The sequence below is a fragment of the Pseudophryne corroboree genome, chromosome 7, assembly GCF_028390025.1.
Source record: "Pseudophryne corroboree isolate aPseCor3 chromosome 7, aPseCor3.hap2, whole genome shotgun sequence".
Lineage (NCBI taxonomy): Eukaryota > Metazoa > Chordata > Amphibia > Anura > Myobatrachidae > Pseudophryne > Pseudophryne corroboree.
This window is the reverse complement of record NC_086450.1, coordinates 159,150,791-159,178,752: the sequence shown is the minus strand read 5'-3', so window position 1 is coordinate 159,178,752 and position 27,962 is coordinate 159,150,791. Positions and strand designations below refer to the sequence as shown.

At 47.3% G+C, this 27,962-nt stretch overlaps 1 protein-coding gene across 7 annotated transcripts in view; it reads left to right on the top strand.

The window, feature by feature from the left end:
- GTDC1 (glycosyltransferase like domain containing 1) overlaps positions 1–27,962 on the top strand; it is a 654,615-nt gene that overhangs the window by 560,859 nt on the left and 65,794 nt on the right. Inside the window, exon 10 of one of the 7 annotated variants that reach the window (XM_063933737.1) lies at positions 3–1,095. The exons of the other annotated variants lie outside the window; for them this stretch is intronic. Within the exon in view, the coding sequence (XP_063789807.1) occupies positions 3–86 (84 nt within the window). The 3' untranslated portion in view covers positions 87–1,095. Of the gene's footprint in view, positions 1–2; positions 1,096–27,962 lie in introns of those variants that run through there. 7 annotated transcript variants of the gene reach the window in all.

Sequence of the window (27,962 nt, the reverse complement as noted above, 5' to 3'; positions counted from 1 at the left end):
AGGGTGAGACGGCTCCATATTCCTGGGCAGCTCTGAATGGTAAATTCACGTCTCTCCTTACAGCAGAACCCAGGAAAGATCTGTGACAGATGGGGCTAAGGCACAAACTTGCAGCCTAAGGCAGAATTTGTCGAACTTTCCAGAGTGTGCCCATATTTACCTGATCAGAGAAAAAAGAGAAAAATCTGCAGAGGAAGCCGAGCCTGGCTTCTTGTCATAGCTGACACAGAGCCATCTGCCACAAACCTGTGGCAGACCCAGAGCTCGCATCCCTGCCACCACCCCGGCTAAAATTATATACACATTCTCAGAGACATTGGGATGCCTTCACTCGCAGGAGAACTGTTCAGGGGGAAAGAAAAAAAAGAAATCTGTGGCCTGTTGTATAACCGCACTCATGTATCCCATATGTGGTGCCACATCGAATTTCCGGATAAATCTCTTTTTATCCTTTGTACTGGATGACATGGTGCCTGAATTCTTTCTTTTTTGCCGACTCGATGGCAGCCAAGCTACAGCTTCAAACATTCACACTTGGCTGGATTTCTACCTATGCTGCCAGGTTATCATCGGAGCCTCATTGTGTCCTCAAAGGGCCACAGGGTCTGAAAGGAGGATCAGAGTGCGACTGGGCTAATTGGGCAGCCATCCATGAATTGTTTGCAGGCGAAAGGGCCGCTGCAGCACTCCTCAATTTTTTTATTTTATTTTGCAAATTAATGACTCCCTGGCACAGAGGTTTTTAAGTGAAGGTATTAATGAGAGGTCTGGCAGGTATTCCCGTGTTTCACAGAGTTACATTTGCATTTAATTAATCTTAAAGAAAGCTTCAAGATAAACAGCTGTAATTCATAGGAACATGGGAAATCTGCTTCATAGTGCTATCTATCCGATACACCAGAAGCCCAGACACTTGTTTTAGAGTGAATAGATAACAGAGGGACAGACGACTTTACATCAGAAACCTTTATGTTTTCTAACGCTTCCCAGATAAGCAGAATCTTGAGATTATTTATCACTGCTATTTTTTAATCATAATGTTTTAAGAATTGGGCACTGCTTCAATAAAAGACTTTGTCTATATTGTGAGAAAAACGTTTTACTTCTTAGATCTGTAGTCTTGTGGCATTTGGATGAATGTAACAGTTTAAAAACAATATAAAGACTGCATTAATAGGTGACATTTTTATATTTTTGTTTTATTTGTTTATTTTCCGGGTGTGTGGAGCGCAGGCTGGTTGTTATCTTACTCTACTGACGTATATACAGTTTTATATAAGCTCACCAATGCTGGGTGCACACTAGGACGACAGATCGGCCGTCTGGCCGATCCGCCGACTTATCTGACAATTGGTAAGTGCATACACACTTACCAATCGTCACCCCAATGTGTCGTGTCTGACGTCACAACATTTACATGTGCCCGCCCAGTTGGGATGTCAGTCACCGTCTGCCTCTGCAGCAAGTGTACGGGAGATCAACTGACTGCCCGTAGACACAGCACGCAATATACAGATGTGGCCACACTCATTGTGGCTGCGCCTAGTCGCAGGGGAGCCTAGGTTGCCGCGATGTGTGCATACGCCGTGGATCGCAGGTACGAATAGGCACAGCTAATTGTTGCCGTGATGTGTATGCATCACGGCAACGATGGGCCTGGTTACATTTATATCTGCAGATATATATATATATATATATATATCAGCTGTGCTGCAGAGCCGACGCAATATGTCTTAACAATGTTGTTCACAGACATATCGCTGGCACACACCGACCGACGCGACCACGATATATCAGCTATTCAATTGAATGGCGATATATTGGCCAGTGTGTTCCCTGCATTAGCTATTTTGTATCCAGAACCGCTTGTATCCAAGTTTGTAGCCATTTAGTATTCAGAAGGCAACAAACCACTGTCATCAATGACATTTTTTAAACTGTCGTTTTAAATAAAAAAAAAAACAATAAAAAATAAAAAACATAGGAAACGTGATTGTACGCAAAGTTTTGGATGAGATCATTTTTAAAACCACAAAACAAATGTTTAATGAGCTCACAAGTACTAAATATAGCATTCCAAATATTGTTCATTACCTTTCTGACATCTAACCAATTTTTTTTAGAAAATGCATGAAAATGGTTATGTAATTTACAGTTGGTTTGAGATTTTGAAGTCATTATGTATGATGTAATCAGAAACTCCTTTTGGAGCCCAGATGTAATATATAGTACTTGAAATGCTTGGATCGGTGTTGGACTAATTATATACAGCGCCTCATATACCACCCAAGCAGCACATAGGTTTGCGCAGCAAGATGTTAGAATCTGCTGAATAGTAGAGTAGAGGTTTGGTAAATTAAAGTGACACCTAACAAAGAATGATAATACATGGGCAAACACAGGATTTGCAAAGGGGTATATATGTATGTGTGTATATATATATATATATATATATATATATAATATATATATACACACACACACACACAATGTGATGTGGGCAGCAGTTGTGGTGCTTGGTGCCGCCTTGTAACTGTGTTTCATGGTGGACTCCCATTGTCCCTGACGACGGTGGTCCACCCCATGGCATGGATGTCTGCTGAGTCTACTGTGGATGACTATATATATATATATATATATATATATATATATATATATCTGTAATGCAGTCAAAAAGAGGAGCGCTCCATAGTGCATAACTGTATTTAAAATTTGTTTTATTTAAAAGATTTGACACACATAGGTTACAAAACGTACCGCAAGCGGCGGTATCAACCACCGTAAGTATAACACATATGCATTAAATAAACCGGACTTCACCGCATCTGAAGGGTGCTTCCCTGCTGCACGATGATCCTCACACTGGGCCTCACCCCTACCGGTTTCGTCACTACGGACTTCGTCAGAGGTCTCTGGTATTTGCGCAAAAATTGTGTCTTGTTGATATATATATATATATATATATTTCCCTTACGTCCTAGAGGATGCTGGGGACTCCGTAAGGACCATGGGGTATAGACGGGCTCCGCAGGAGACATGGGCACTACAAAGAACTTTAGAATGGATGTGCACTGGCTCCTCCCTCTATGCCCCTCCTCCAGACCTCAGTTAGATCCTGTGCCCAGAGGAGATTGGGTGCATTACAGGGGAGCTCACCTGAGTTCCTCTGAAAAAGAATTTTGTTAGGTTTTTTATTTTCAGGGAGCACTGCTGGCAACAGGCTCCCTGCATCGTGGGACTGAGGAGAGAGAAGTAGACCTACTTAAGTGGTCTGCTTGTTAGGCTACACCATTAGCTCCAGAGGGAGTCGGAACGCAGGTCTCCCCTCGCCGTTCGTCCCAGAGCCGCGCCGCCGTCCTCCTCACAGAGCCGGAAGATAGAAGCCGGGTGAGTATAAGAAGTAAGAAGACTTCTAAGGCGGCAGAAGACTTCAGATCTTCCCTGAGGTAAGCGCGCCATTGCTCCCACACACAACACACACTAGCAGGCACTGATGGGTGGGGGTCTGGGGGGGGGGCGCCCTGGGCAGCAATATAAACCTCTAAGTCTGGCATTTATATGTATATAGGCTGCGGAGGCAGTAATTGTAAAAATCCCCCGCCAGTTTTATACATTTGAGCGGGACCGAAGCCCGCCGCTGGAGGGGGCGGAGCTTGGTCCCTCAGCACTAACCAGCGCCATTTTCTCCACAGAGCACTGCAGAGAAGCTGGCTCCCCGGACTCTCCCCTGCTGAACACGGTGACACAGGGCTGGAAAGAGGGGGGGGGGGGCACTTGTAAGGCGCAGTGAGTGTATTACACAGTTAATTATATATAAAAAGCGCTATATTATCTAGGAAATTGTTTCCAGTGTCGGTTGGCGCTGGGTGTGTGCTGGCATACTCTCTCTCTGTCTCTCCAAAGGGCCTTATTGGGGAACTGTCTCCGTATAACTATATCCCTGTGTGTGTGGGGGTGTCGGTACGAGTGTGTCTGCATGTCTGAAGCGGAAGGCTCATCTAAGGAGGAGTTGGAGCAGATGGTTGTGGTGTCTCCGTCGGCAATGCCGACTCATGATTGGTTAGACATGTGGAATGTTTTAAATGCAAATGTGGCCTTATTACATAAGAGACTGGACAAAGCAGAGTCCCGGGAAAAAGCAGGGAGTCAATCCATGGCTTCGACTGGGTCACAGGGCCCTTCAGGGTCGCAAAAACGTCCCCTATCCCAAATAGCAGACACTGATACCGACACGGATTCTGACTCCAGTGTCGACTACGATGATGCGAGGTTACACCCAAGGGTGGCCAAAAGTATTCATTATATGATTATTGCAATAAAAGATGTTTTGCATATCACAGATGACCCCTCTGTCCCTGACACGAGGGTGTGCATGTATAAGGAAAAGAAACCTGAGGTAACCTTTCCCCCATCTCATGAGCTGAACAAGTTATTTGAAAAAGCTTGGGAAACTCCAGACAAAAAGCTGCAGATTCCCAAGAGGATTCTTATGGCATATCCTTTCCCTGCACAGGACAGGGTACGTTGGGAATCCTCACCCAGGGTGGACAAGGCCTTAACGCGCCTGTCCAAGAAAGTGGCGCTACCGTCTCCAGACACGGCAGCCCTCAAGGATCCTGCTGATCGCAGACAGGAAACTACCTTAAAATCTATTTATACGCATACGGGTGCTTTACTCAGACCGGCAATAGCATCGGCATGGGTATGTAGCGCAGTTGCAGCTTGGACAGATACCTTGTCAGCTGACTTTGATACCCTAGACAGGGATACCATTTTATTGACCTTAGGTCACATTAAAGACGCAGTCTTATATATGAGAGACGCTCAAAGAGACGTTGGGCTGCTAGGTTCGAGAGCCAACGCCATGGCGATTTCTGCTAGGCGAGCCCTGTGGACCCGCCAATGGACGGGTGATGCCGACTCAAAGAAGCATATGGAGGGTTTACCATACAAAGGTGAAGTTTTATTTGGGGAAGGTCTCGCGGACCTGGTTGCCACAGCTACCGCGGGTAAATCTACTTTTTTGCCTTTTGTTCCCCCACAGCAAAAGAAAACTCCACAATATCAGATGCAGTCCTTTCGGTTGCATAAGTCCAGAAGAGGTCGGGGCTCATCCTTCCTCGCCAGAGGTAAGGGTAGAGGGAAGAGAACACCTGCTTCGGCTAGTTCCCAGGAGCAGAAGTCCTCCCTGGCTTCTACTAAATCCACCGCATGACGCTGGGGCTCCACTGAGGGAGTCCGCACCGGTGGGGGCACGTCTTCGACTCTTCAGCCAGGTCTGGGTTCTGTCAGACGTGGATCCTTGGGCGATGGATATTGTATCCCAAGGCTACAAACTGGAATTCGAAGAGGTGCCCCCTCGCCGATTTTTCAAGTCGGCCTTGCCAGCTTCTCCCCCAGAGAGGGAAATAGTTTCAGCTGCCATTCAAAAGCTGTGTCAACAGCAAGTGATTGTCAAGGTTCCCCTAGTCCAACAGGGGAAAGGGTACTATTCAACCCTGTTCGTGGTCCCGAAGCCGGATGGTTCGGCCAGACCCATTTTAAATCTAAAATCCCTAAACCTGTACTTGAAAAAGTTCAAATTCAAGATGGAATCGCTCCGAGCTGTGATCTCCAGTCTGGAAGGGGGGGATTTTATGGTGTCACTCGACATAAAGTATGCATACCTTCATGTCCCCATATATCCTCCTCATCAGGCGTACCTGAGATTCGCTGTACAGGACTGTCATTACCAGTTTCAGACGTTGCCGTTTGGGCTTTCCACGGCCCCGAGGATTTTCACCAAGGTGATGGTGGAGATGATGGTGCTCCTGCGCAGGCAGGGAGTCACAATTATCCCATATTTGGACGATCTCCTGATAAAAGCAAGATCGAGAGATCAATTGCAGAAGAGCGTGTCGCTCTCCCTAAGAGTGCTACAACAGCACGGTTGGATTCTCAATCTGCCAAAGTCACAATTTCTAACGACTCGACTATCATTCCTAGGCATGATTCTGGATACGGAACAGAAGAGGGTTTTTCTCCCGATGGAAAAAGCCCGGGACCTCCAGAACATGGTCAGAGACCTGCTAAAACCAAAAAGAGTGTCTGTTCATCAATGTACTCGAGTTCTGGGGAAAATGGTGGCAGCCTACGAGGCCATCCCCTTCGGCAGGTTTCATGCAAGGACGTTTCAGTGGGACCTCCTGGACAAGTTGTCTGGGTCCCATCTACAAATACATCAACAAATAAGCCTGTCCCCCAGGGCCAGGCTGTCTCTCCTGTGGTGGCTGCAAAGTGCTCACCTTCTAGAGGGTCGCAGGTTTGGAATTCAAGACTGGATTCTGGTGACCACGGACGCGAGCCTCCGAGGATGGGGAGCAGTCACACAAGGAAGAAATTTTCAGGTGCTATGCTCAAGCCAGGAGGCTTGTCTACACATCAACGTACTGGAATTGAGGGCCATATACAACGGCCTATGACAAGCAGAGAATCTTCTTCGCGACCTACCGGTTCTGATTCAATCAGACAACGTCACAGCCGTGGCTCATGTAAACCGCCAAGGCGGAACAAGGAGCAGAGTGGCAATGGCGGAAGCCTCCAAGATTCTTCGCTGGGCGGAAAATCACGTAAGCGCTCTGTCAGCGGTCTTCATTCCGGGAGTGGACAACTGGGAAGCAGACTTCCTCAGCAGACACAATCTCCATCCAGGAGAGTGGGGACTTCATCAAGAAGTTTTTGCAGAGATAACAAGTCTTTGGGGAATTCCTCACATAGACATGATGGCGTCCCACCTCAACAAGAAGCTTCGGAGGTATTGTGCCAGGTCAGGGGACCCTCAGGCAGTAGTGGTGGACGCCCTGGTGACACCATGGGTGTTTCAGTCGGTCTATGTATTCCCCCCTCTTCCTCTCATTTCAAAAATATTGAGAATCATAAGACAGAAAAGAGTGAAAGCAATACTCATTGTTCCAGACTGGCCTCGAAGGGCCTGGTGTTCAGATCTTCAGGAGATGCTCACAGAAGATCCGTGGCCTCTTCCTCTCAGGGAGGACCTGTTGCAACAGGGGCCCTGCGTGTTCCAAGACTTACCGCGGTTACGTTTGACGGCATGCCGGTTGAATACCGAATCCTAGCTGGGAAAGGTATTCCGTAGGAAGTCATCCCTACTCTGGCTAGGAAGGAGGTGACGGCGAAACATTATCACCGTATCTGGAGGAAGTATGTATCTTGGTGTGAAGCCAAGAATGCTCCTACGGAAGATTTCCATCTGGGCCGTTTTCTCCACTTTCTACAGACAGGAGTGGATATGGGCCTAAAATTAGGCTCCATTAAGGTACAGATTTCGGCCCTGTCTATTTTCTTTCAGAAGGAATTGGCTTCTCTGCCAGAAGTCCAGACTTTTGTAAAGGGAGTGCTGCACATCCAGCCTCCTTTTGTGCCCCCAGTGGCACCATGGGACCCTGGTTTGAACCTCTTCAAACGGTTGAATTAAAATGTATCACTTTGAAGGTGGGCATGTTGTTGGCCTTGGCATCTGCAAGGTGGGTGTCCGAATTGGCGGCCTTGTCTCACAAGAGCCCCTATTTGATTTTCCATGTGGATAGAGCAGAGTTGAGGTCTCGTCCTCAATTTTTGCCTAAGGTGGTTTCTTCATTTCATATGAACCAACCTATTGTGGTGCCTGTGGCTACGGGTGACTTGGAGGATTCCAAGTCCCTGGATGTGGTCAGGGCCTTAAAAATTTATGTAGCCAGGACGGCTCGGGTTAAGAAAACAGAAGCACTGTTTGTCATGTATGCAGCCAACAAAGTTGGCGCTCCTGCTTCAAAGCAGACTATTGCTCGCTGGATCTGTAACACGATTCAGCAGGCTCATTCTACGGCAGGATTGCCGTTATCAAATTCGGTGAAGGCCCATTCCACTAGGAAGGTGGGCTCTTCTTGGGCGGCTGCCCGAGGCGTCTCGGCTTTACAGCTTAGCCGAGCAGCTACCTGGTCGGGTTCAAACACTTTTGCAAAGTTCTATAAGTTTGATACCCTGGCTGATGAGGACCTTGCGTTTGCTCAGTCGGTGCTGCAGAGTCGTCCGCACTCTCCCGCCTGGTCTGGAGCTTTGGTATAAACCCCATGGTCCTTACGGAGTCCCCAGCATCCTCTAGGACGTAAGAGAAAATAAGATTTTAAACCTACCGGTAAATCTTTTTCTCCTAGTCCGTAGAGGATGCTGGGCGCAGTGCGGACAAATTCTGCAAGGCTTGTATATAGTTGTTGCTTACATAAGGGTTATGTTACAGATGAGATCAATCTTTAGCTGATACTGTTTTGTTCATACTGTTAACTGGTTGCGTATATTCCAGGTTATACGTTGTGGATGGTGTGGGCTGGTATGAATCTTGCCCTTAGATTAACAAAATCCTTTCCTCGTATTGTCCATCTCCTCTGGGCACAGTTTCTCTAACTGAGGTCTGGAGGAGGGGCATAGAGGGAGGAGCCAGTGCACACCCATTCTAAAGTTCTTTGTAGTGCCCATGTCTCCTGCGGAGCCCGTCTATACCCCATGGCCCTTACGGAGTCCCCAGCATCCTCTACGGACTAGGAGAAAAAGATTTACCGGTAGGTTTAAAATCTTATTATATATATCATTACTAATTGAGAAACTCCCGACCCCTGCAAAAAAAAAAACCCTAAAAACTGAAATATTTAGATATATATATATATATATGTGTGTGTGTGTGTACATTTACATATGTATACACGCACAGTTGTGCACAAATAAATACATAAAGAAATCATCTGCATCTGAAGCTGGACGAGTGCCTCCCACTCCAGAGTGCTGTTCATCCAATTGGCCCCCGCAAGTCTGCCCATAGCTCCCCTTGGCTGTCTGCTGCTGCTGAGTGCCTGTCTGCAGCTTCCCTCGTCCGCCTTGCTGCCTGCTGCTGGCCGCCTCTGCCTGTATCTCCGGTATGCGGTTAGCATACTGCTCGTCGAGATCCCGCCTGTCACAGTACCGATGCCGGGATCCAGATGGGAGCACCATACCAAGAATAGAACCTGTGGCGGGCGTAGCGAGGGACTTCGTTTTACTCGCCCCCCAGTCAGCATTGCACCGCTCAGGATACCAGTGTCGGTATACTGACAATCTGCATACCGTGCGGAGGGATATCATAACGAACCCGTATCCCCTATGCTCTGTAAAGCAGCTCCTATCTTGGGGGCAGTGGTCACTGTAGAGACGTAGATAGAGCTGTCTCCATCTCAAAAAGCTCCTGCCCCATTAGGGGGGATTTCTAGGTACTCAAAATCTCCCTCCCCCGCGTGCACCACTGTCATTGATCAAGGGAGTGGTTGACTAATTACTCTAACTGTGTGGAGTTCATATAATCTCCCCGTGCTTACGTGGGTTTCCTCCGGGTTCTCCGGTTTCCTCCCACAATCCAAAAATATACTGATAGGTTAATTGGCTCCCAACAAAAATAAACCCTAGTGTGAATGTGTGTACATGTGGTAGGGAACATAGATTGTAAGCTCAACTGGGGCAGAGACTGATGGGGGGTATGGGTTGTTGGGTCAGCACACACTAGGTCGACATGCATTGGGTCGACATGCATTAGGTCAACGGGGTTGTTAGGTCGACATGTGCAAGGTCAAAAGGTCGACATGGTTGTTTTTTTTACTGTTTTTGGTGTCGTTTTCTTCGTAAAGTGACAGGGAATTAGTGCACTGCGTCCCCTCGCATTAGTAGTCCACGTGGATCGTAAAGTATGAAAAAGGTCAAAAAATTTAAGAAAAAAACGTGAAAAACTAATGTCGACCTTTTGACCTGTCGACCTAATGAACCTGGTGATCTAGTGCATGTCGACCAATGCATGTCGACCTAACGACCGCAACCCCTGATTGGAAAGGCCAAAGATTCTCTTGTCTATTGTATATGTAGGGCCTGCCCATTTGCCAGTTGAAATTTAGATTAACAAAATTGTTTGGGTTGGTCGGGTGATACAGTCCTTCCACCAGGGGTGATACAGTCCTTCCACCAGGGGTTCGCTGTGTGTGCTAAGATATGGGTAGGTTGATGGAATTACCACCATTGCAGCCCTGCACTTTTAGGTGCCGCATTCCCTCACCTTCAGGCCCATAGTTGCTGCATCCCCTTCAGTAGTTGTTGGGAGTTCCACCACTGCTTTAGTTAAAATCATTTTTGATATTTACAAATTAAAGGGACTTAACTGTCACTTCTACATACAATACTTCAGCATAATGATAATGCAGGGTCAGTTGGCCATGATGAAGAAGGGTGGTTCATTGAGGTAGTCCCTTTAATATGCAAGTACCTGCATATTGGATATACATAGCATAAAGAAAGGCGTACAAATAAGGAATAATAGATGATGGTAGAGAAATACAGTATGACCCTGTCTGTGTGAGTTTGTTAGAAAGTATCAGGAATACTGAGAACAAAAAGACAGGTGGGAGGATCCCTTCAAATCGTGTATACACTACAGCTTCATTTTCCATGAAAGCTTCCACAGCAGAGCGTGCAAATGGTTCAGGTGCTGAAAATAACGCTGTGCAGCAGCCATACCACTGTCCACGCTCTTGTCATCATCTCTGATAACATTGCCTGGGTTGGTTTCTGTACTCTGGCTCCCACTTGCAGTTGGCAAATTACTCTGGAACGGTATCATAGTGATACGGGGCCAGGAAAATCTGTGCTGTTATAACACAGAAGTGGGGAAAGAGAGGGGTGTGTGGAGAGTAGATGATCGATAACAAAACACACTCTTTTTCAGATACTACACTTGTATGTTGAAATTACTGAGTTATGTTCGACTGCTCAATGGGACCAATAAGATCTGTGTATAACAACAATATAATGGGCGACTAAGAGTAACCTGACTTGTCGGAAATACTTCCTACACTTGAAAACCAAGACAGATTTGAGTATCATCAGCATAGAGGTGATTATTTAATATAAGAGCTAATGAGTTTACCTAAACAGGATATAGAGAGAGAGAACAGGAGAGGTCGAAGAACAGAACCTTGAGGCACACCTATGGTTAGTAGGGGGGGGGGGAGGGGAGTCATTGGAGGAGACAGAGAATGAATGGTTAGAGAGGTAGGAGGATAGCCATGAGAGGGCAGTATCACACAAACCAAGAAAGTGAAGGATTTGCAGGAGGGTCAAGTGGGGAGGTGGTGGGGGAGTTGGACCGGATTAGGGAGATGATTTCCTCTCCAGATAAAGGGGAAAAGGAAGAGACAGGGTTGGTAGGAAGGATGGGGTGGTCAAGGAAAGGAGGGGGTGGGTTGTTACGGGTCTGGTGGGATGTGACACATCTGTATGTATACAATCTGGGGCAGTAAAGGACTACGCTAATTAGCGACATAAGGTTCTAACAAGTTGCTGCTGAAGTATGGATGTACTACAGGACTCCACTCATGTAATTGACTATAGGAAAACAAAAGTTCTAAGTGCATGCCTAGTTAGAATAACACAAATTATATGACTACAAAAATGGTATGCCAATAATTTATTAAAGTAAAAAATAATTTCTCTGACGTCCTAGTGGATGCTGGGGACTCCGTAAGGACCATGGGGATATAGCGGCTCCGCAGGAGACAGGGCACAATAATAAAAGCTTTAGGATCAGGTGGTGTGCACTGGCTCCTCCCCCCATGACCCTCCTCCAAGCCTCAGTTAGATTTTTGTGCCCGGCCGAGAAGGGTGCAATCTAGGTGGCTCTCCTGAGCTGCTTAGAATAAAAGTTTAAGTTAGGTTTTTTTCTTTCAGTGAGACCTGCTGGCAACAGGCTCACTGCTACGAGGGACTTAGGGGAGAGAAGTAAACTCACCTGCGTGCAGGATGGATTTGCTTCTTAGGCTACTGGACACCATTAGCTCCAGAGGGAGTCGGAACACAGGTCTCACCCTGGGGTTCGTCCCGGAGCCGTGCCGCCGACCCCCCTTGCAGATGCAGAAGTTGAAGAGGTCCAGAGGTCCAGAAACAGGCGGCAGAAGACTTTCAGTCTTCATAAGGTAGCGCACAGCACTGCAGCTGTGCGCCATTGTTGTCAGCACACTTCACCAACAGTCACCAACTGTCACTGAGGGTGCAGGGCGCTGGGGGGGGCGCCCTGGGCAGCAATGTATAATACCTTTTTATGGCTAAAATACATCACATATAGCCCTTGAGGCTATATGGATGTATTTAACCCCTGCCAGATCTCACAAACTCCGGGAGAAGAGCCCGCCGAAAAGGGGGCGGGGCCTATTCTCCTCAGCACACGGCGCCATTTTCCTGCTCAGCTCTGCTGTGAGGAAGGCTCCCAGGCTCTCCCCTGCACTGCACTACAGAAACAGGGTTAAAACAGAGAGGGGGGGCACTTATTTGGCGATATGATTACATATATAAAAATGCTATAAGGGAAAACACTTGTATAAGGGGTTGTCCCTGTATAATTATAGCGTTTTTGGTGTGTGCTGGCAAACTCTCCCTCTGTCTCCCCAAAGGGCTAGTGGGGTCCTGTCCTCTATCAGAGCATTCCCTGTGTGTGTGCTGTGTGTCGGTACGTGTGTGTCGACATGTAGGAGGACGATGTTGGTGAGGAGGCGGAGCAAATTGCCTGTATTGGTGATGTCACTCTCTAGGGAGTCGACACTGGAATGGATGGCTTATTTAGGAATTACGTGATAATGTCAACACGCTGCAAGGTCGGTTGACGACATGAGACGGCCGGCAAACAAATTAGTACCTGTCCAGGCGTCTCAGACACCGTCAGGGGCTTGTAAAAACGCCCATTTACCTCAGTCGGTTGACACAGACACGGACACTGACTCCAGTGTCGACGGTGAATAAACAAACGTATTTTCCTTTAGGGCCACACGTTTCATGTTAAGGGCAATGAAGGAGGTGTTACATATTTCTGATACTACAAGTACCACAAATAAGGGTATTATGTAGGGTGTGAATAAACTACTTGTAGTTTTTCCTGAATCAGATAAATTAAATGAAGTGTGTGATGATACGTGGGTTTCCTCCGATAGAAAATTATTGGCGGTATACCCTTTCCCGCCAGAAGTTAGGGCGAGTTGGGAAACACACCTTAGGGTGGATAAGGCGCTCACACGCTTATAAAAACAAGGGGCGTTACCGTCTCCAGATACGGCAGCCCTCAAGGAGCCAGCTGATAGGAAGCTGAAAAATATCCTAAAAGTATATACACACATACTGGTGTTATACTACGACCAGCAATCGCCTCAGCCTGGATGTGCAGCGCTGAGGGGGCTTGGTCGGATTTCCTGACTGAAAATATTGATACCCTTGACAGGGACAAGATTTTATTGACTATAGATGCATTTCTATATATGCGAGATGCGCAGAGGGATATTTGCATTCTGGCATCAAGAGTAAATGTGATGTCCATATCTGCCAGACGAAGACACGACAGTGGTCAGGTGATGCAGATTCCAGACGGCACATGGAAGTATTGCCGTATAAAGGGGCGGTCCATCGGACCTGGTGGCCATGGCAACAGCTGAAAAATCCACCTTTTGTTACCCCAAGTCACATCTCAGCAGAAAAGGACACAGTCTTTTCAGTCTCAGTCCTTTCGTCCCCATAAGGGCAGGCGGGCAAAAGGGCCAGTCATATCTGCCCAGGGGTAGAGGAAAGGGAAGAAGACTGCAGCAGGCAGCCCATTCCCAGGAACAGAAGCCCTCCACAGCTTCTGCCAAGTCCGCAGCATGACGCTGGGGCAGTACAAGCGGACTCAGGTGCGGTAGGGGGTCATCTCAAGAGTTTCAGCACGCAGGGGGCTCACTCACAAGTGGACTCCTGGATCCTACACGTAGTATCCCAGGTGTACATTGGAAATTCGAGACGTCTCCCCCTCACAAGTTCCTGAAGTCTGCTTTACCAACGTCTTCCTCCGACAGGGAGGCAGTATTGGGAACAATTCACAGGCTGTATTCCCAGCAGGTGATAATCAAAGTACCCCTTCTACAACAAGGGAAGGGGTATTATTCCACACTATATTGTGGTACTGAAGCTAGACGGCTCGGTGAGATCTGAAATATTTGAACACTTACATACAAGCGTTCAAATCAAGATGGAGTCACTCAGAGTAGTGATAGCGAACCAGGAAGAAGGGGACGATATGGTGCCACTGGATATCAGGGACGCTTACCTACATGTCCAAATTTGCCTTCTCACCAAGGGTACCTCAGGTTCGTGGTACAGAACTGTCACTATCAGTTCAGACGCTGCCGTTTGGATTGTCCACGGCACCCCGGGTCTTTACCAAGGTAATGGCCGAAATGATGATTCTTCTTAAAAGAAATATGGACGCTTTCCTGATAAAGGCAAGGTCCAGAGAACAGTTGGAGGTCGGAGTAGCACTATCTTAAGTAGTTCTACGACAGCACGAGTGGATTCTAAATATTCCAAAATCACAGTTTTTTCCGACGACATGTCTACTGTTCCTAGGGATGATTCTGGACACAGTCCAGAAAAGGATGTTTTCTCCCGGAGAAGAAAGCCAGGGAGTTATCCGAGCTAGTCAGGAACCTCCTAAAACCAGGAAAAGTATCAGTGCATCATTGCACAAGGGTCCTGTGAAAAATGGTGGTTTCTTACAAAGCGATCCCATTAGGTAGATTTCACGCAAGAACCTTTCCGTGGGATCTGCTGGAAAAATGGTCCGGATCGCATCTTCAGATGCATCAGCGGATAACCCTGTCTCCAAGGACAAGGGTGTTTCTTCTGCGGTGGCTGCAGAGTGCTCATCTATGAAAGGGCCGCAGATTCGGCATTCAGGACTGGGTCCTGGTGACCACGGATGCCAGCCTGAGTGGCTGGGGAGCAGTCACACGAGGAAAAAATTTCCAGAGAGTGTGATCAAGTCTGGAGACTTCTCTCCACATAAATATACTGGAGCTAAGGGCAATTTACAATGCTCTAAGCTTAGCAAGACCTCTGCTTCAAGGTCAGCCGGTATTGATCCAGTGGGACAACATCACGGCAGTCGCCCACGTAAACAGGGCGGCACAAGAAGCAGGAGGGAAATGGCAGAAACTACAAGGATTCTTCGCTGGGCGAAAAATCATGTGATAACACTCTCAGCAGTGTTCATTCCGGGAGTGGAAAACTGGGAAGCAGACTTCCTCAGCAGGCATGACCTCTACCCGGGAGAGTGGGGACTTCATCGGGAAGTCTTCCACATGATTGTAAACCGTTGGGAAAAACCAAAGGTGGACATGATGGCGTCCCGCCTGAACAAAAAAACTAGACAGATATTGCGCCAGGTCAAGGGACCCTCAGGCAATAGCGGTGGACGCTCTGGTAACACTGTGGGTGTACCAGTCAGAGTATGTGTTCCCTCCTATGCCTCTCATACCAAAAGTACTGAGAATCATAAGAGGGAGATGAGTAAGAACGATACTCGTGGTTCCGGATTGGCCAAGAAGGAATTGGTACCCGAAACTTCAAGAGATGTTCACGGAAGACCCGTGGCCTCTACCTTTAAGAAAGGACCTGCTCCAGCAGGGGCCTTGTCTGTTCCAAGACTTACCGCGGCCGCGTTTGACGGCATGGCGGTTGAAAGCCGGATCCTGAAAGGGCATTCCAGATGAAGTCATCCCTACCCTGGTCGAAGACAGGAAGGATGTAACCGCAAAACATTTTCACCGCATTTGGTGAAGATATGTTGCGTGGTGTGAGGCCAAGAAGGCCCCTACAGAGGAATTCCAACTGGGTCGTTTTCTACATTTCCTGAAAACAGGACTGTCTATGGGCCTAAAATTAGGGTCCATTAAGGTTCAAATTTCGGCCCTGTCGAATTTCTTCCAGAAAGAACTGGCTTTAGTGCCTGACGTTCAGATGTTTGTAAAAGGGGTACTGCATATACAGCCTCATTTTGTGCCCCAGTGGCACCTTGGGATCTCAATGTTGTTTTGAGTTTCCTAAAGTCACATTGGTTTGAACCACTCACCACTGTGGACTTAAAATATCTCACATGGAAGGTGACGATGCTATTAGCCCTGGCTTCAGCCAGGCGTGTGTCAGAATTGGCGGCTTTATCATATATAAAGCCCTTACTTAATTTTTCATTCTGACAGGGCAGAATTGAGGACTCGTCCTCAATTTCTCCTTAAGGTGTTTTCTGTTTTTCACATGAACCAACCTATTGTGGTACCTGCGGGTACTAGGGACTTGGAGGACTCCAAGTTACTTGACGTTGTCAGGGCCCTGAAAAATATGTTTCCAGGACGGCTGGAGTCAGAAAATCTGACTCGCTGTTTAGCCTGTATGCACCCAACAAGATGGGTGCTCCTGCTTCTAAGCAGACGATTGCTCGCTGGATTTGTAATACAATTCAGTTTACACATTCTGTGGCAGGCCTGCCACAGCCAAAATCTGTAAAAGCCCATTCCAAAAGGAAGGGGGCTCATCTTGGGCGACTGCCCGAGGGGTCTCGGCTTTACAACTTTGCCGAGCAGTTACTTGGTCAGGGGCAAACACGTTTGCTAAATTCTACAAATTTGATACCCTGGCTGAGGAGGACATGGAGTCTCTCATTCGGTGCTGCAGGGTCATCCGCACTCTCCCGCCCGTTTGGGAGCTTTGGTATAATCCCCATGGTCCTTACGGAGTCCCCAGCATCCACTAGGACGTCAGAGAAAATAAGATTTTACTTACCGATAAATCTATTTCTCGTAGTCCGTAGTGGATGCTGGGCGCCCATCCCAAGTGCGGATTGTCTGCAATACTTGTACATAGTTATTGTTACAAAAATCGGGTTATTCTTGTTGTGAGCCATCTTGTCAGAGGCTCCTTCGTTGTTATCATACTGTTAACTGGGTTCAGATCACAGGTTGTACGGTGTAATTGGTGTGGCTGGTATGAGTCTTACCCGGGATTCAATATCCTTCCTTATTATGCACGCTCGTCCGGGCACAGTGTCCTAACTGAGGCTTGGAGGAGGGTCATGGGGGGAGGAGCCAGTGCACACCACCTGATCCTAAAGCTTTTATTATTGTGCCCTGTCTCCTGCGGAGCCGCTATATCCCCATGGTCCTTACGGAGTCCCCAGCATCCACTACGGACTACGAGAAATAGATTTATCGGTAAGTAAAATCTTATTATATAATACAATTGTAACCTCCCTTTAGCCTCAAAAGGGTCTGATCACCGTCTTTTCCTAGGGTTACTAATTTAATTTGAGTCTTTGAGGTATCCACCCACTTTCCTCCTGTTAAGTAGGGTACATTTAACAGTACCTCCACCCAAGTATTGGTAAGTAGTATGGGCCTACCTGGGAAAACCCTTTCCAGTGTTGTCTAAACCCCCTGTCCTAAGAGCTAAAAGTATATTGGCAGATCCCAGTCACCCAAATTAATTGGTTTTTGAAAGACCACCATCAAAAAAGTTTCAGGTGTGTACCTACACATACAAAATGTATGCTTAATAGTTTCTTTCCCACAGCTGTCCATTAATTAAATTGCCTAAATGAGTTGGGTTAAATTTGAATGAAATATGATTACTGCTTGTTTAACTGTAGAGGATGTTTACATGATAATTTCATTTACATTTTATTGTTGTTCTGTTAATTACAAAATAAAGTATGGTATCGTAAGGGGGTGTGGTATTGAAAGTCGACAGTAACTAGGTCGACAATGTCTAGGTCGACCACTATTGGTCGACAGTAACTAGGTCGACAGGGTAGGTTGACATGTTCTAGGTCGACAGGTCAAAAGGTCGACATGAGTTTTTCATGTTATTTTGGTGTCGTTTTCTTCGTAGAGTGACCGGGAACCCCAATTAGTGCACCGCGTCCCCTCGCATGGCTTCGCTCGGCACAGATTACCGTTTCAATCGTAGTCCACGTGAATCGCTAAGTATGAAAAGGTTAAAAAAAAAAGAAAAAAATTGTGAAAAACTCATGTCGACCTTTTGACCTGTCGACCTAGAACATGTCGACCTAAAGACCCTGTCGACCTAGTTACTGTCGACCAATAGTGGTCGACCTAGACATTGTCGACCTAGTTACTGTCGACTTTCAGTCCGGATCCCATCGTAAGGTAGGATGTGGTGCGAGTCACTGAGTACTGTACAGCCATTCAGTTACACCAATCCGGATTCCCGATCATCAGATTTAGGGGGACATTTACTAAGCAGTGATAAGAGCGGAGAAGTGAGCCAGTGGAGAAGTTGCCCATGGCAACCAATCAGCACTGATGTAACATCTATAATTTGCATACTATAAAATTATACAGAGCTGCTGATTGGTTGATGGGGCAACATCTCCACTGGCTCACTTCTCCGCTCTTATCACTGCTTAGTAAATATCCCCCTTAGTGTCTATTACTTCACCTTAAGCCAGTAGAAATGTAATAGCATTAAGTTTAAGGTTTGGTGGGCACATCAAAGGATAATACATATCAGGTAACCAATACACATCAAATTTCATAATAATTGGTTCACCTGACGAGAAGCGGTTATGTGACCGGCAGCCAGGAGACCGCTGGTCACAATACCGATGCCGGGATCCCGACCCCTGAATATCCCGCCAGTTAGCATGCCGACCAACTGGGACTATGCCCACTCGCGGGTGTCCACAACACCCATAGAGTGGGAATAGAACCTGTGACAAGCGCAGCAAGCCCGCTGCATACCGAGTCTGCTGAGTGGTGAGTGCAACGAGGTTGCAAGGGGTTTCGTTGCACTCGCCCCCCTCTCTGGCCTTCTAACAGCGTCGGTATTGTGAGAGCGCCGGTCACACATACCCAACCCCACATAACATAGCCTTAAGGATCTGAATTATTATTTCATTATAACTCCGCGCCGCTCAGAAATGTTATCAGTTGTAAACAGGTTCATATATGCATATATATAGTATATGTATTAAAATGTACAACGTTAAGGTGGAGCTCCAGTCAGTTGATAGGCTAGTAAGGTGATTAGCTGTGACAGAGAACAAGTTTCCTATGGCTCCAAAGTATTTATAAGAATAGTGAGAATTCCTGCAGCCATCTGTAAATATCACTAAGCTGTCTTGAGACACTGTGATGCTTGTGGTCACAGGACTGTAAGTGTTCCTATCACATGCCTATGGTGTCTTTGCAGCCTTGAATAAAGAAAGTTAACTCCTCTCTAGTAATAGTCTCCTCTGCGATATATGTATTGTGTTGCTCCATACTTGAGCTTTAATATATAATACACAGTTGCTCCTCCTTACTCCTGGACTTTTTAGGTGATTTACACCTACACACCTCTATCATCACCACATGCTGCTTCTTATTAGTACAGTAGTCCATGAAACTGGTGCTAATAATTCAGAGTGCACCTACTTTAATTACTGGCCACTTAATGAGAGATGCTGTAAATAATAATTGCAGCAGTGGATTTGTTTTTTAAATTATAGCGCAATCCCTCACGTTACAAAGCATACCGAGTTAGTGTGTTATGACAGCTGCAGCGGTAACGTTCCTCTCCTACCAGTCACCATGACTGTGGTCATACGTGCTCAGTTACAGCTCCTATTGCTGTCTGTAAATATTGCCCATCTTTAGAAATGGCCACTTCCCAATTCCAACCTCGTAAGCTCCTATTTGTGGTCAGTGGAAGCTTTTTCCCCCTATTCCTCCCTCAGCTGTGGTGTATGTGTGTGCAGGGAAAGCTTTCTCACTACAGCCAGGTCTCCAACTCCTGGCGCTGCACTCTGCCTCCTCCTATTTGCCAGTATATGGCTAATGCTCCGCCCCTTTTGGAAGCGGTTCTGGCATCCCAGGTTAATTACTGATCTATAATACTGATGAAGCTTGCCCAAGGAGAAACGCGTCGATTGCAGAACTCATCGATCCCCATCAGTGCCACTTGACTGACGACTCGTCTCATCCTCATGAAAGAGTTGATCCAGTGCTACTGCGGAGGTTATGATTAGGCTGCCTGACTAGGATCCAGCACTTCCAGGGAGATTAGGGTTAGGTGTGGGGGGGAGGTTAGGGATAGGCTGCAGGACTAGTATCTAGTGCTCCCAGGGAGGTTAGGGTTACGTTGCGGGACTACAGTCCAGTGCTCCTGGGGATATTAGGATTAAGCATCGGGAGGGGAGAGTGTGGTTAGGGTAAAGGGGAGGGGGCAGCGAGAGGGACAAAGTACTTTAGCCCACTTGGATCTATCTGCTGCTTATATTTATAATACTGATCATACAGATAGGGACTGGGGGGGTGTAGAGTGGGGTAGGGGCAGATAGGGACAGGGGGAGAAAGAAGGTTGGGGCAGATAGGGACTGGGGAAGGAGAGGGTAGGGGCTGATAGTGACTAGGGGAGAGTGGAGGGGTAGGGGCAGATAGGGACAGTGGAGAGAGAGACAGATTTTTTTCAGTATCATCACCTCTGTGGTGGTGCTGCTGCCTGCCACTGGTGGGCGCCCGACGGAGCTCCGTCTGGGACACAGACACACACACCCATTTTACACTGCACCCCCCACTATATTCTGCCCATATATACACTTCAACACCCATCCATTTCCATATTCTGTACTCCCCACCATATACTGCCCCTATATACACAATGCACTCCCATACCCCTCCATATAGTGCCCCTATATACAGTGCACCATATCCTCCATATTCTGCTCTCGTTATATACCGCATACTCTGCACCACATCCTCCATATACGAGTATGTTGCAACCCCAGGTTACTTGCCATCTTGGGACTCAGCAACAAGTAGCGGCAGTAACCAGTAACCAGTAAACGGATGCAGGAACCACCAGACTGTCCTGCAGTGCTCAGAGCAGAGGCACCGGGGACATCTGTAGCCACTTACCAGTGGGGAGGAGAAGGTGAATCCATCCAACAGAAAGGGGTGAGACCCTGCGTGGGGTGAGCAGTGCGGTGTTGGGGAGAGGATGAATCGGTGCTGGGGCTGTATATAATGCAGGTGAGGAGCAGGCAGATAACCGCCTCAGCTGCTTTATATATACTGCACGAAGGCGGGGGGTCCGGGTCATGTGCTCGCCCATCCCACACCCTGCACAGGCCATGCCCAGACCACTCCGGCCAGCTGCTGGTGCCTATTTTTGTCCTCTACCTCCAGACTGGGCGGGAACTGTGCGGGGACTTGTGCTCTTACACGTGCCAGTACTGGTGTATATAGTGCAGCATCATTATAGCCTGCCCATTACAGATATACTGCATATATATATTTATAAAAGGTTACCGCTACACAAACTCACAAACACACAGCATGACAGAGCCGTGGCTCCCAGCAACAGGATTTTCAGAAACCCGGCAGCTCCTATATGAGCAGAGCCGTAACTAGGTGTGTGCCAGTGGTGCCTTGCTCACAGCGCACATGCACTGTGGGCGCAGAACCGCTGGCAGCACGGCCCAGTCGGAGAAGGTGCCCGGTCGCTACCACAGCGATGTGAAAGAGAAGCTGCAACAGGCGGTGGAAATTAGACGCTGCCTGCTGAAATAAGGTAGGCTCCGGGAGGAGGACACGGAGCAGGGTGAGGACATAAGCTCCTCCTCCTTCACTCTGTGTGCTCTCTGCTGTGGCTGCCGCTGCTGTACTGTCCCTCATCTGGCGCCCCCTGGTCCCGAAGCGGCGCAGCCTCCAGCAGGAGATACTCAGGCAGGGAGATGAGTGCAGACCCCAGTCATCCAGAATTCTTTTGTTGCCACTGCTACTGGAGGATGGCGGTGACCCCCCGGCCACTTCTCAGGAGGAGAAGACAGAAGAGCGCCCTGGACTTGGAGCCAATGAGGAAGTGCCTGTCAGACCCGCAGGTGCACACGGTGCTGGGGTACTGATGAAGAGAAGCATGCTTACAGGTAACTGTCCCTGGCTGGCTGTTTCTCTCTCTCCCCCCCCCTCTTCCCCTTGCCTAATGTGTAAAAATGGGGGACTCTGCCTAATTTGTAAAAAAAAAAAAGGATTGCCTGCCGATATATGTAAAAAAAAAAAGGGGGGGGTGGGTGACTGCCTGCTGTTATGTGTGGGAAAAAAGGTGGACTGCCTGCTGTTATGTGTATAACAAAAAAGGGGGACTGTCTGCCGTTATGTGTACAACACAAAAGGGGACTACCTGCTGTTATGTGTAAAAAAAAATAAAAAAAAGGGGGGGGGGGGACTGCCTGTCATGTGTAAAAAAAAAAAAAGTGGGACTGCCTGCCATTATATGTAAAAAGGGGACTCTGCCTGCCTAATGTGTAAAAAATTGGGACTTTTCTGCTGTAATGTGTTAAAAAGGGTGATTCCTGCTGTAATGTGTAAAAAGGGGGACTCTCCTGCTGTAATGTGTAAAAAAGGGGCACTCTCCTACTGTAATGTGTAAAAAAGGGGCACTCTGCCTGCTGTAATGTGTAAAAAAAAAAAAAGAGGACTCTGGTGTAATGTCTATGCAGCATAATTTGAATAATGGAGACTTCTGTACAGAGTAATAATATTAGTATTATTTTTGTGGCCATGCCCTTCTCCATGAAGCCACGCCCCTATAATTTTGACGTGCGCCTAAGGCACGCACTGCCCCTGTTTTATATATGGGGTGGGGCGCCAATGCTTTTTCTTGCATCAGCTCTAAAATGTCTAGTTACGGCACTGTATATGAGTAGCAAGCTTCCCGCCCTATAATCCGTCCCTGGTGTCCGTCACTGTGTAAATGACAAGTGCAATTTAAATGAATCTGATAAACTCAGATGCAATACATGTAGATTGTTCAGATATGCTGTGCCACAAAAAGATTTCATTAGTGTGTACAGTGGTATACCCAAATTGGGAGCACAATATACGGATTCCGCCCCTGTAAGTGAACGAGATAAATTTGTGCCATTAAGTGATAAACAGATCATAATAACTGATATAACTTGTATAATCTAAGCTTTTACTGGCTAAGATTTACCATTAAGTCCATCCGTACGAAATATATGACTGTACTACTTACTCCCACCAATTATCAGAATAGTCGGCTGATTCCGGCTGATTCCCTATATGTCAGAAGACGCTGCTTCCTAGTGCCTCTGCAAAGGCTCATACTCCTATCACAGATAAGACAGCCATCCAATGCCTTTGAAACTTGGAGGCAATACTGATCATTGTGGGGAAAGATTCATTTTATGAATGCAATGGTCCTGTCTGCAAGAGTGGACTCTCTCCTTCTTGATGGTCTGTGGGCCTGATTCAGAGTTGCAAGCAAATTTTAATTTCAGTGTAAAAATAAAGCTGTCCAGTATTTGGAGGATACATGCAAATGCAGTACGTATTTACCCTGCACAGAAAAAATATAACCCACCCAAATCTAAATCTCTCTGCACATGTTATATCAGCCCCACATACAGTGAAAATTGGTTTTACCTAGTAGTGTGCTTTTTGGCTTTGCTTGCAACTCTGAATCAGGCCCTGTGTCCCAACATGCTCCCTTGTCATATGCTTGTCATGTGCTTTGTAGTGTCCTACAGCTCACTCCATGTACCTCATGACTGGAGTAGTCACACAGTGTATTGGTGTCATAATGACAGATTGAAAGCAGAGGGAGGTGACAGAATACTGTTCCTTAGTCTAAAATAAGATGTACTGTAGAACAGTGTTCCCATCACATTCCTTCTCCAATAACAAGTGACCTATCAACTTCAGTACCAGTCCTGATTTCACAGAGCTGCCACAGAAGCCATAAATAAATGTATAAATGGACAGTATAGTATAGGTCCTTGAATTGGCAACTTTGCCACCTCAGTGGAGGTGTGCGCGAACCCCCCCGTGTTTTGGTTCTAATTCATCATTCTGTTTTGGTTTTGGCAAAACCAGCCTCAAGTCTTTTGATTCGGATTTGGCTTTTGGTTTGATAAAAAAAGATCGTCAATCATTGATAAAAACAGCTAAAATCATGTAATTATTGCAATCCAAAACCCATAATTCAGATTGAAAATCTGAGTTCCGAACCATTGGAAGGTCCGAATTTAGGTGGATTTGGATCTCTGGAGAACCGAACCACACAACTTTAGAATGGATACAGATCCCAAAGACTCCTCACAATTGTGCAGAAAGAATAAAAGATATAGAAGCACTCATAAATGTAAAATAATCCTTAATTGAATAAAAGACAGTCCCTTCTTCACCACTTAATCCCCCCCCCCCCCCCCCCCCCGGGTTCACTACGGCTGGCCGGCGGTCGGGCTCCCGGCGACCAGCATACCGGCGCCGGGAGCCCGACCGCCGGCTTACCGACAGTGTGGCGAGCGCAAATGAGCCCCTTGCGGGCTCGCTGCGCTCGCCACGCTACGGGCACGGTGGCGCGCTACGCGCGCCACACTATTTTATTCTCCCTCTATGGGGGTCGTGGACCCCCACGAGGGAAAATAAGTGTCGGTATGCCGGCTGTCGGGCTCCCGGCGCCGGTATACTGAGCGCCGGGAGCCCGACCGCCGGCATACAGAAGACCACCCCCCCCCCCCCACCCCCCCCCCAAAAAAAAAAAAAAACCTAGTAAAAAGTGTCCGGTAGTGTTTTCCACAGTGGCATTGACGGGTACTCCCGGCTTTGCTCATATTGTTAGAGTTAAGCCAACTATCCTTGTTATAAAGGCCAATGGCTTTGTCATTACAAATCAAAGTAATGATGATTGGTACCCACTCCCCATGACCCTTAGAATTGTGCCGGTGGACTCTTATTTAACTGCAGTTTAATTAGCGACTTCAGATGTGCAACTTTTCCAGAAATATAACAGCACTCAGAACTGTACTGAAATGAAGGTAACACGGTACATTTCAGACTACAACAGCATGTGTGCAAGTATTTTTTGGTTTAGTTCAACTCTGGGGTTTAGAGAAGGAACACCTGGCGCCTAAGGATTTCTTTTGTGGAGAAGTAAACAACAGCGTATGATGGTTCCAGTAACTGTTAGGATCATATGAAATAGGTTGGAAGCAAAACGAGTTTACTGCACCCTTGATCAATGTAGCGAAGATAAAAAATTATTAACATCTATGTATTTGTTTAGTTGTGTATTTGGCATCATTAATAGGAGATAATGACTTTGCGTTCCTGTGTTCTGTCACATTAAACATACACAAACACATTCCATTACATTGACAGAGGATTACAGTCTAAGCACTGTGTAGCTGCCAATAAATGTAACATTATTTAGGCGTTTTTCTAAATTTGGAATCAAGTTTTTTATATTTTCTTTGTCAAACTGAGCAACAGACATTTAATCTGTAATAAGTGGTTAGTTAGCATTGAGGCGCAAACATCACCTATGCGAAATAATCGTCTGCGGTATCCCAACAGGTTGCCGAATGTCGGGATCCCGGAGCACAGTATACCGGCGCCGGAATTCCGACACCCGGCATACCGACACATATTCTCCCTCATGGGGGTCCACGACACCCCTGGAGGGAGAATAAATAGCGTAGCGCGCCACCGTGCCCGCAGCATGGCGAGCGCAGCGAGCCCACAAGGGGCTCATTTGCGCTTGCCATGCTGTCGGTATGCCGGTGGTCGGGCTCCCGGCGCCGGTATGCTGGTCGCTGGGAGCCCGGCCGCCGGCATACCATACTACACCCGTGTACAGTGAGTATATCCACCTACAAGGGGCCTAATTCAGCTCCAAAAGGAGCCAAGACACATAGCGCAAAGTACAGATGTTCGGTCCTGCATTGTTGGACACACTATGGCTGCAGATGTCAAGAGATTGACAGTCTGCAGCTGTTTGGGGGCGAGGAGGCGTGTTGCCTCTACTTTGGGGGAGTGCCAAGTCCAGCATCTCTGTCAAGACAAAACTTTCCTTGCATCTTGGTCAGAGCTGTGGTGGCCAGCTTACATGACCTCATGGTTACTCAGCCAGCCAATGGTGTCGCAGGTGATCCAGTGCTGCACCCTAGGACGCAGATCACTAATGCATGCAGGAGGCATCTACTTATTCTGGATGCCTCCTACTGCACTACTATATTACTGCATCGCTGCTGCTTCCATGGAAGCCACAACAAACCTCACTCCAACAATATTTATTTATTTCTTTTTATTTATTAACAGTTTTTATATAGCGCAGAACTTTCCTTTGCCCATTACCATTAGAACACATCTGAATTAGGCCCAATGCCAGGACCCCGACACAGATCTAATGCTCTTTACAGCATTTTACACTTTTAATTTTAAACATGCTGCTTACCGACATGTTTAAAGTTATAACACCCGCACAGGTAAAATGTCCTAAGGAGTGTCACAACTGAGGGTCTGGGCTGACAGGAGGAAGCCTCAGTTGTAGGGCTGGGATGAACTTAAACTTAGAAGGTTTAATCGGACCTCTGGACATGTAAGTGTAGTGGAGAAGGATCACCCGAAGGTGTGACCATGACAACCAGGGTTTAAAAGTCAATAAAAGTTTTATTAACAAACTCCGTACTTTGCACAGCAGTAAATAAAGAATAAGCAGTGATAAAATGGTACAGTTCCTGGATCACTAAGACCTTGGCTGGAGCCACAGAGCACTGGTAGGATATGGATTAGATGTTAAAGTCCCATAGATGGATTATCCTTACCAGGCCTGTCTGTAGTAGTGAGGATAGCCAAGGAACACGTCAGCAGATGTAATTCTTGGAGCTGGATCACTGTAGCTGAAAGGACTGCTGTGAATGCTGGATGGAACCAGCCAGATGATGAAAACACGGAGTGGATGCTGGATGGAACCAGCCCGGTGATAGGATGAAGCTAGGGAGCGTGGATACTGGAAAGATGAAAGGTGGTTACCGATGGTTTGTGGATACTGCTGATATGGAGGTATCCGTTGGAACAACACCGGCACTTTAAGGAAGCTGGATACTGCTGGAAGCTGATCGCTGGAAGCAGATGGTTTGTAGCTGGAAGCTGGAGTAGTCACGGAGGACTGCAGAGTCAGGCTGTACCACAAGATGGAAAGCAGGTGCGGGTCTCTTAGTGGCTGCTGGTAACAGGAGCTGAAAACCTGGAGAAACAATCACAGGAGAGAGAGAGACTGGAACAAGGTTTGACAACCAAAGCACTGACCACTTCCTGGCCCAGGCACAGGATACTTATACCTGCAGCAAGGCAGGCATTGGCTGGGCAATTATGCAGATTCCAGAAGCAGCGGATTGGTGGAAACTGAGGCATGTGATTGAAACCAACATGGCTGCGCCCATGTTAGCACTTGGAGGGAAAGTTAGTTTGAGAAACCATGTGGAGATTCGGCAGTAATGGCGGCGCAGACCGCGGAGGGCAGGAGACGTCACACTGGCAACCTGCACACTGGAACCACATGGATGACAGCGGAGATCGTGGCAGACATGAAACGCCACACTGACAATCAGTAATCCGGAAACACAGGAGCGGCGGCGGAGGCCGCAGAGGCTGGAGACGCCAAACATGATGCCGCTATGACAGCGTCTCAGAGTGACAGGAGGGAGATGCAGAGCATGGACATCAGTAACACAGGTGAGATCCGGCCCTGGAACGCTGAGCCAGCCTCAGGAGACATCTAAATGGCAAATAATGGCGTCCAGATACCCGGATCGTGACAGCACCCCCCCCCCCCCTTTAGGAGTGGCCCCAGGACACTTCTTAGGCTTCTGAGAAAATCTAGAGTGGAAATTCCGGACCAAGGCAGGAGCATGGACATCCGAAGCATTGGTCCAAGAGCGTTCTTCAGGACCATAGCCCTTCCAGTCGATAAGATATTGCAACTGACCATAACGGAAACGTGAATCCAGAATCTTGGCAACTTCATACTTGAGTCTGGACTTTAGGAGCCGGAGGAAGTGCAGAGTGAAAGCGATTCAGAATCAGTGGTTTCAGAAGGGAAACATGGAATGTCCTAGGTATTTTCAAGAAGGGGGGTAACTGGAGTCTGTAAGCAACAGGATTGACGACTTGTTCAACTCGAAAAGGACCGATGTAACGAGGTGCAAACTTCATGCTGGGAACTCTTAACCTCAGATTCTTCGTAGATAACCACACACGATCACC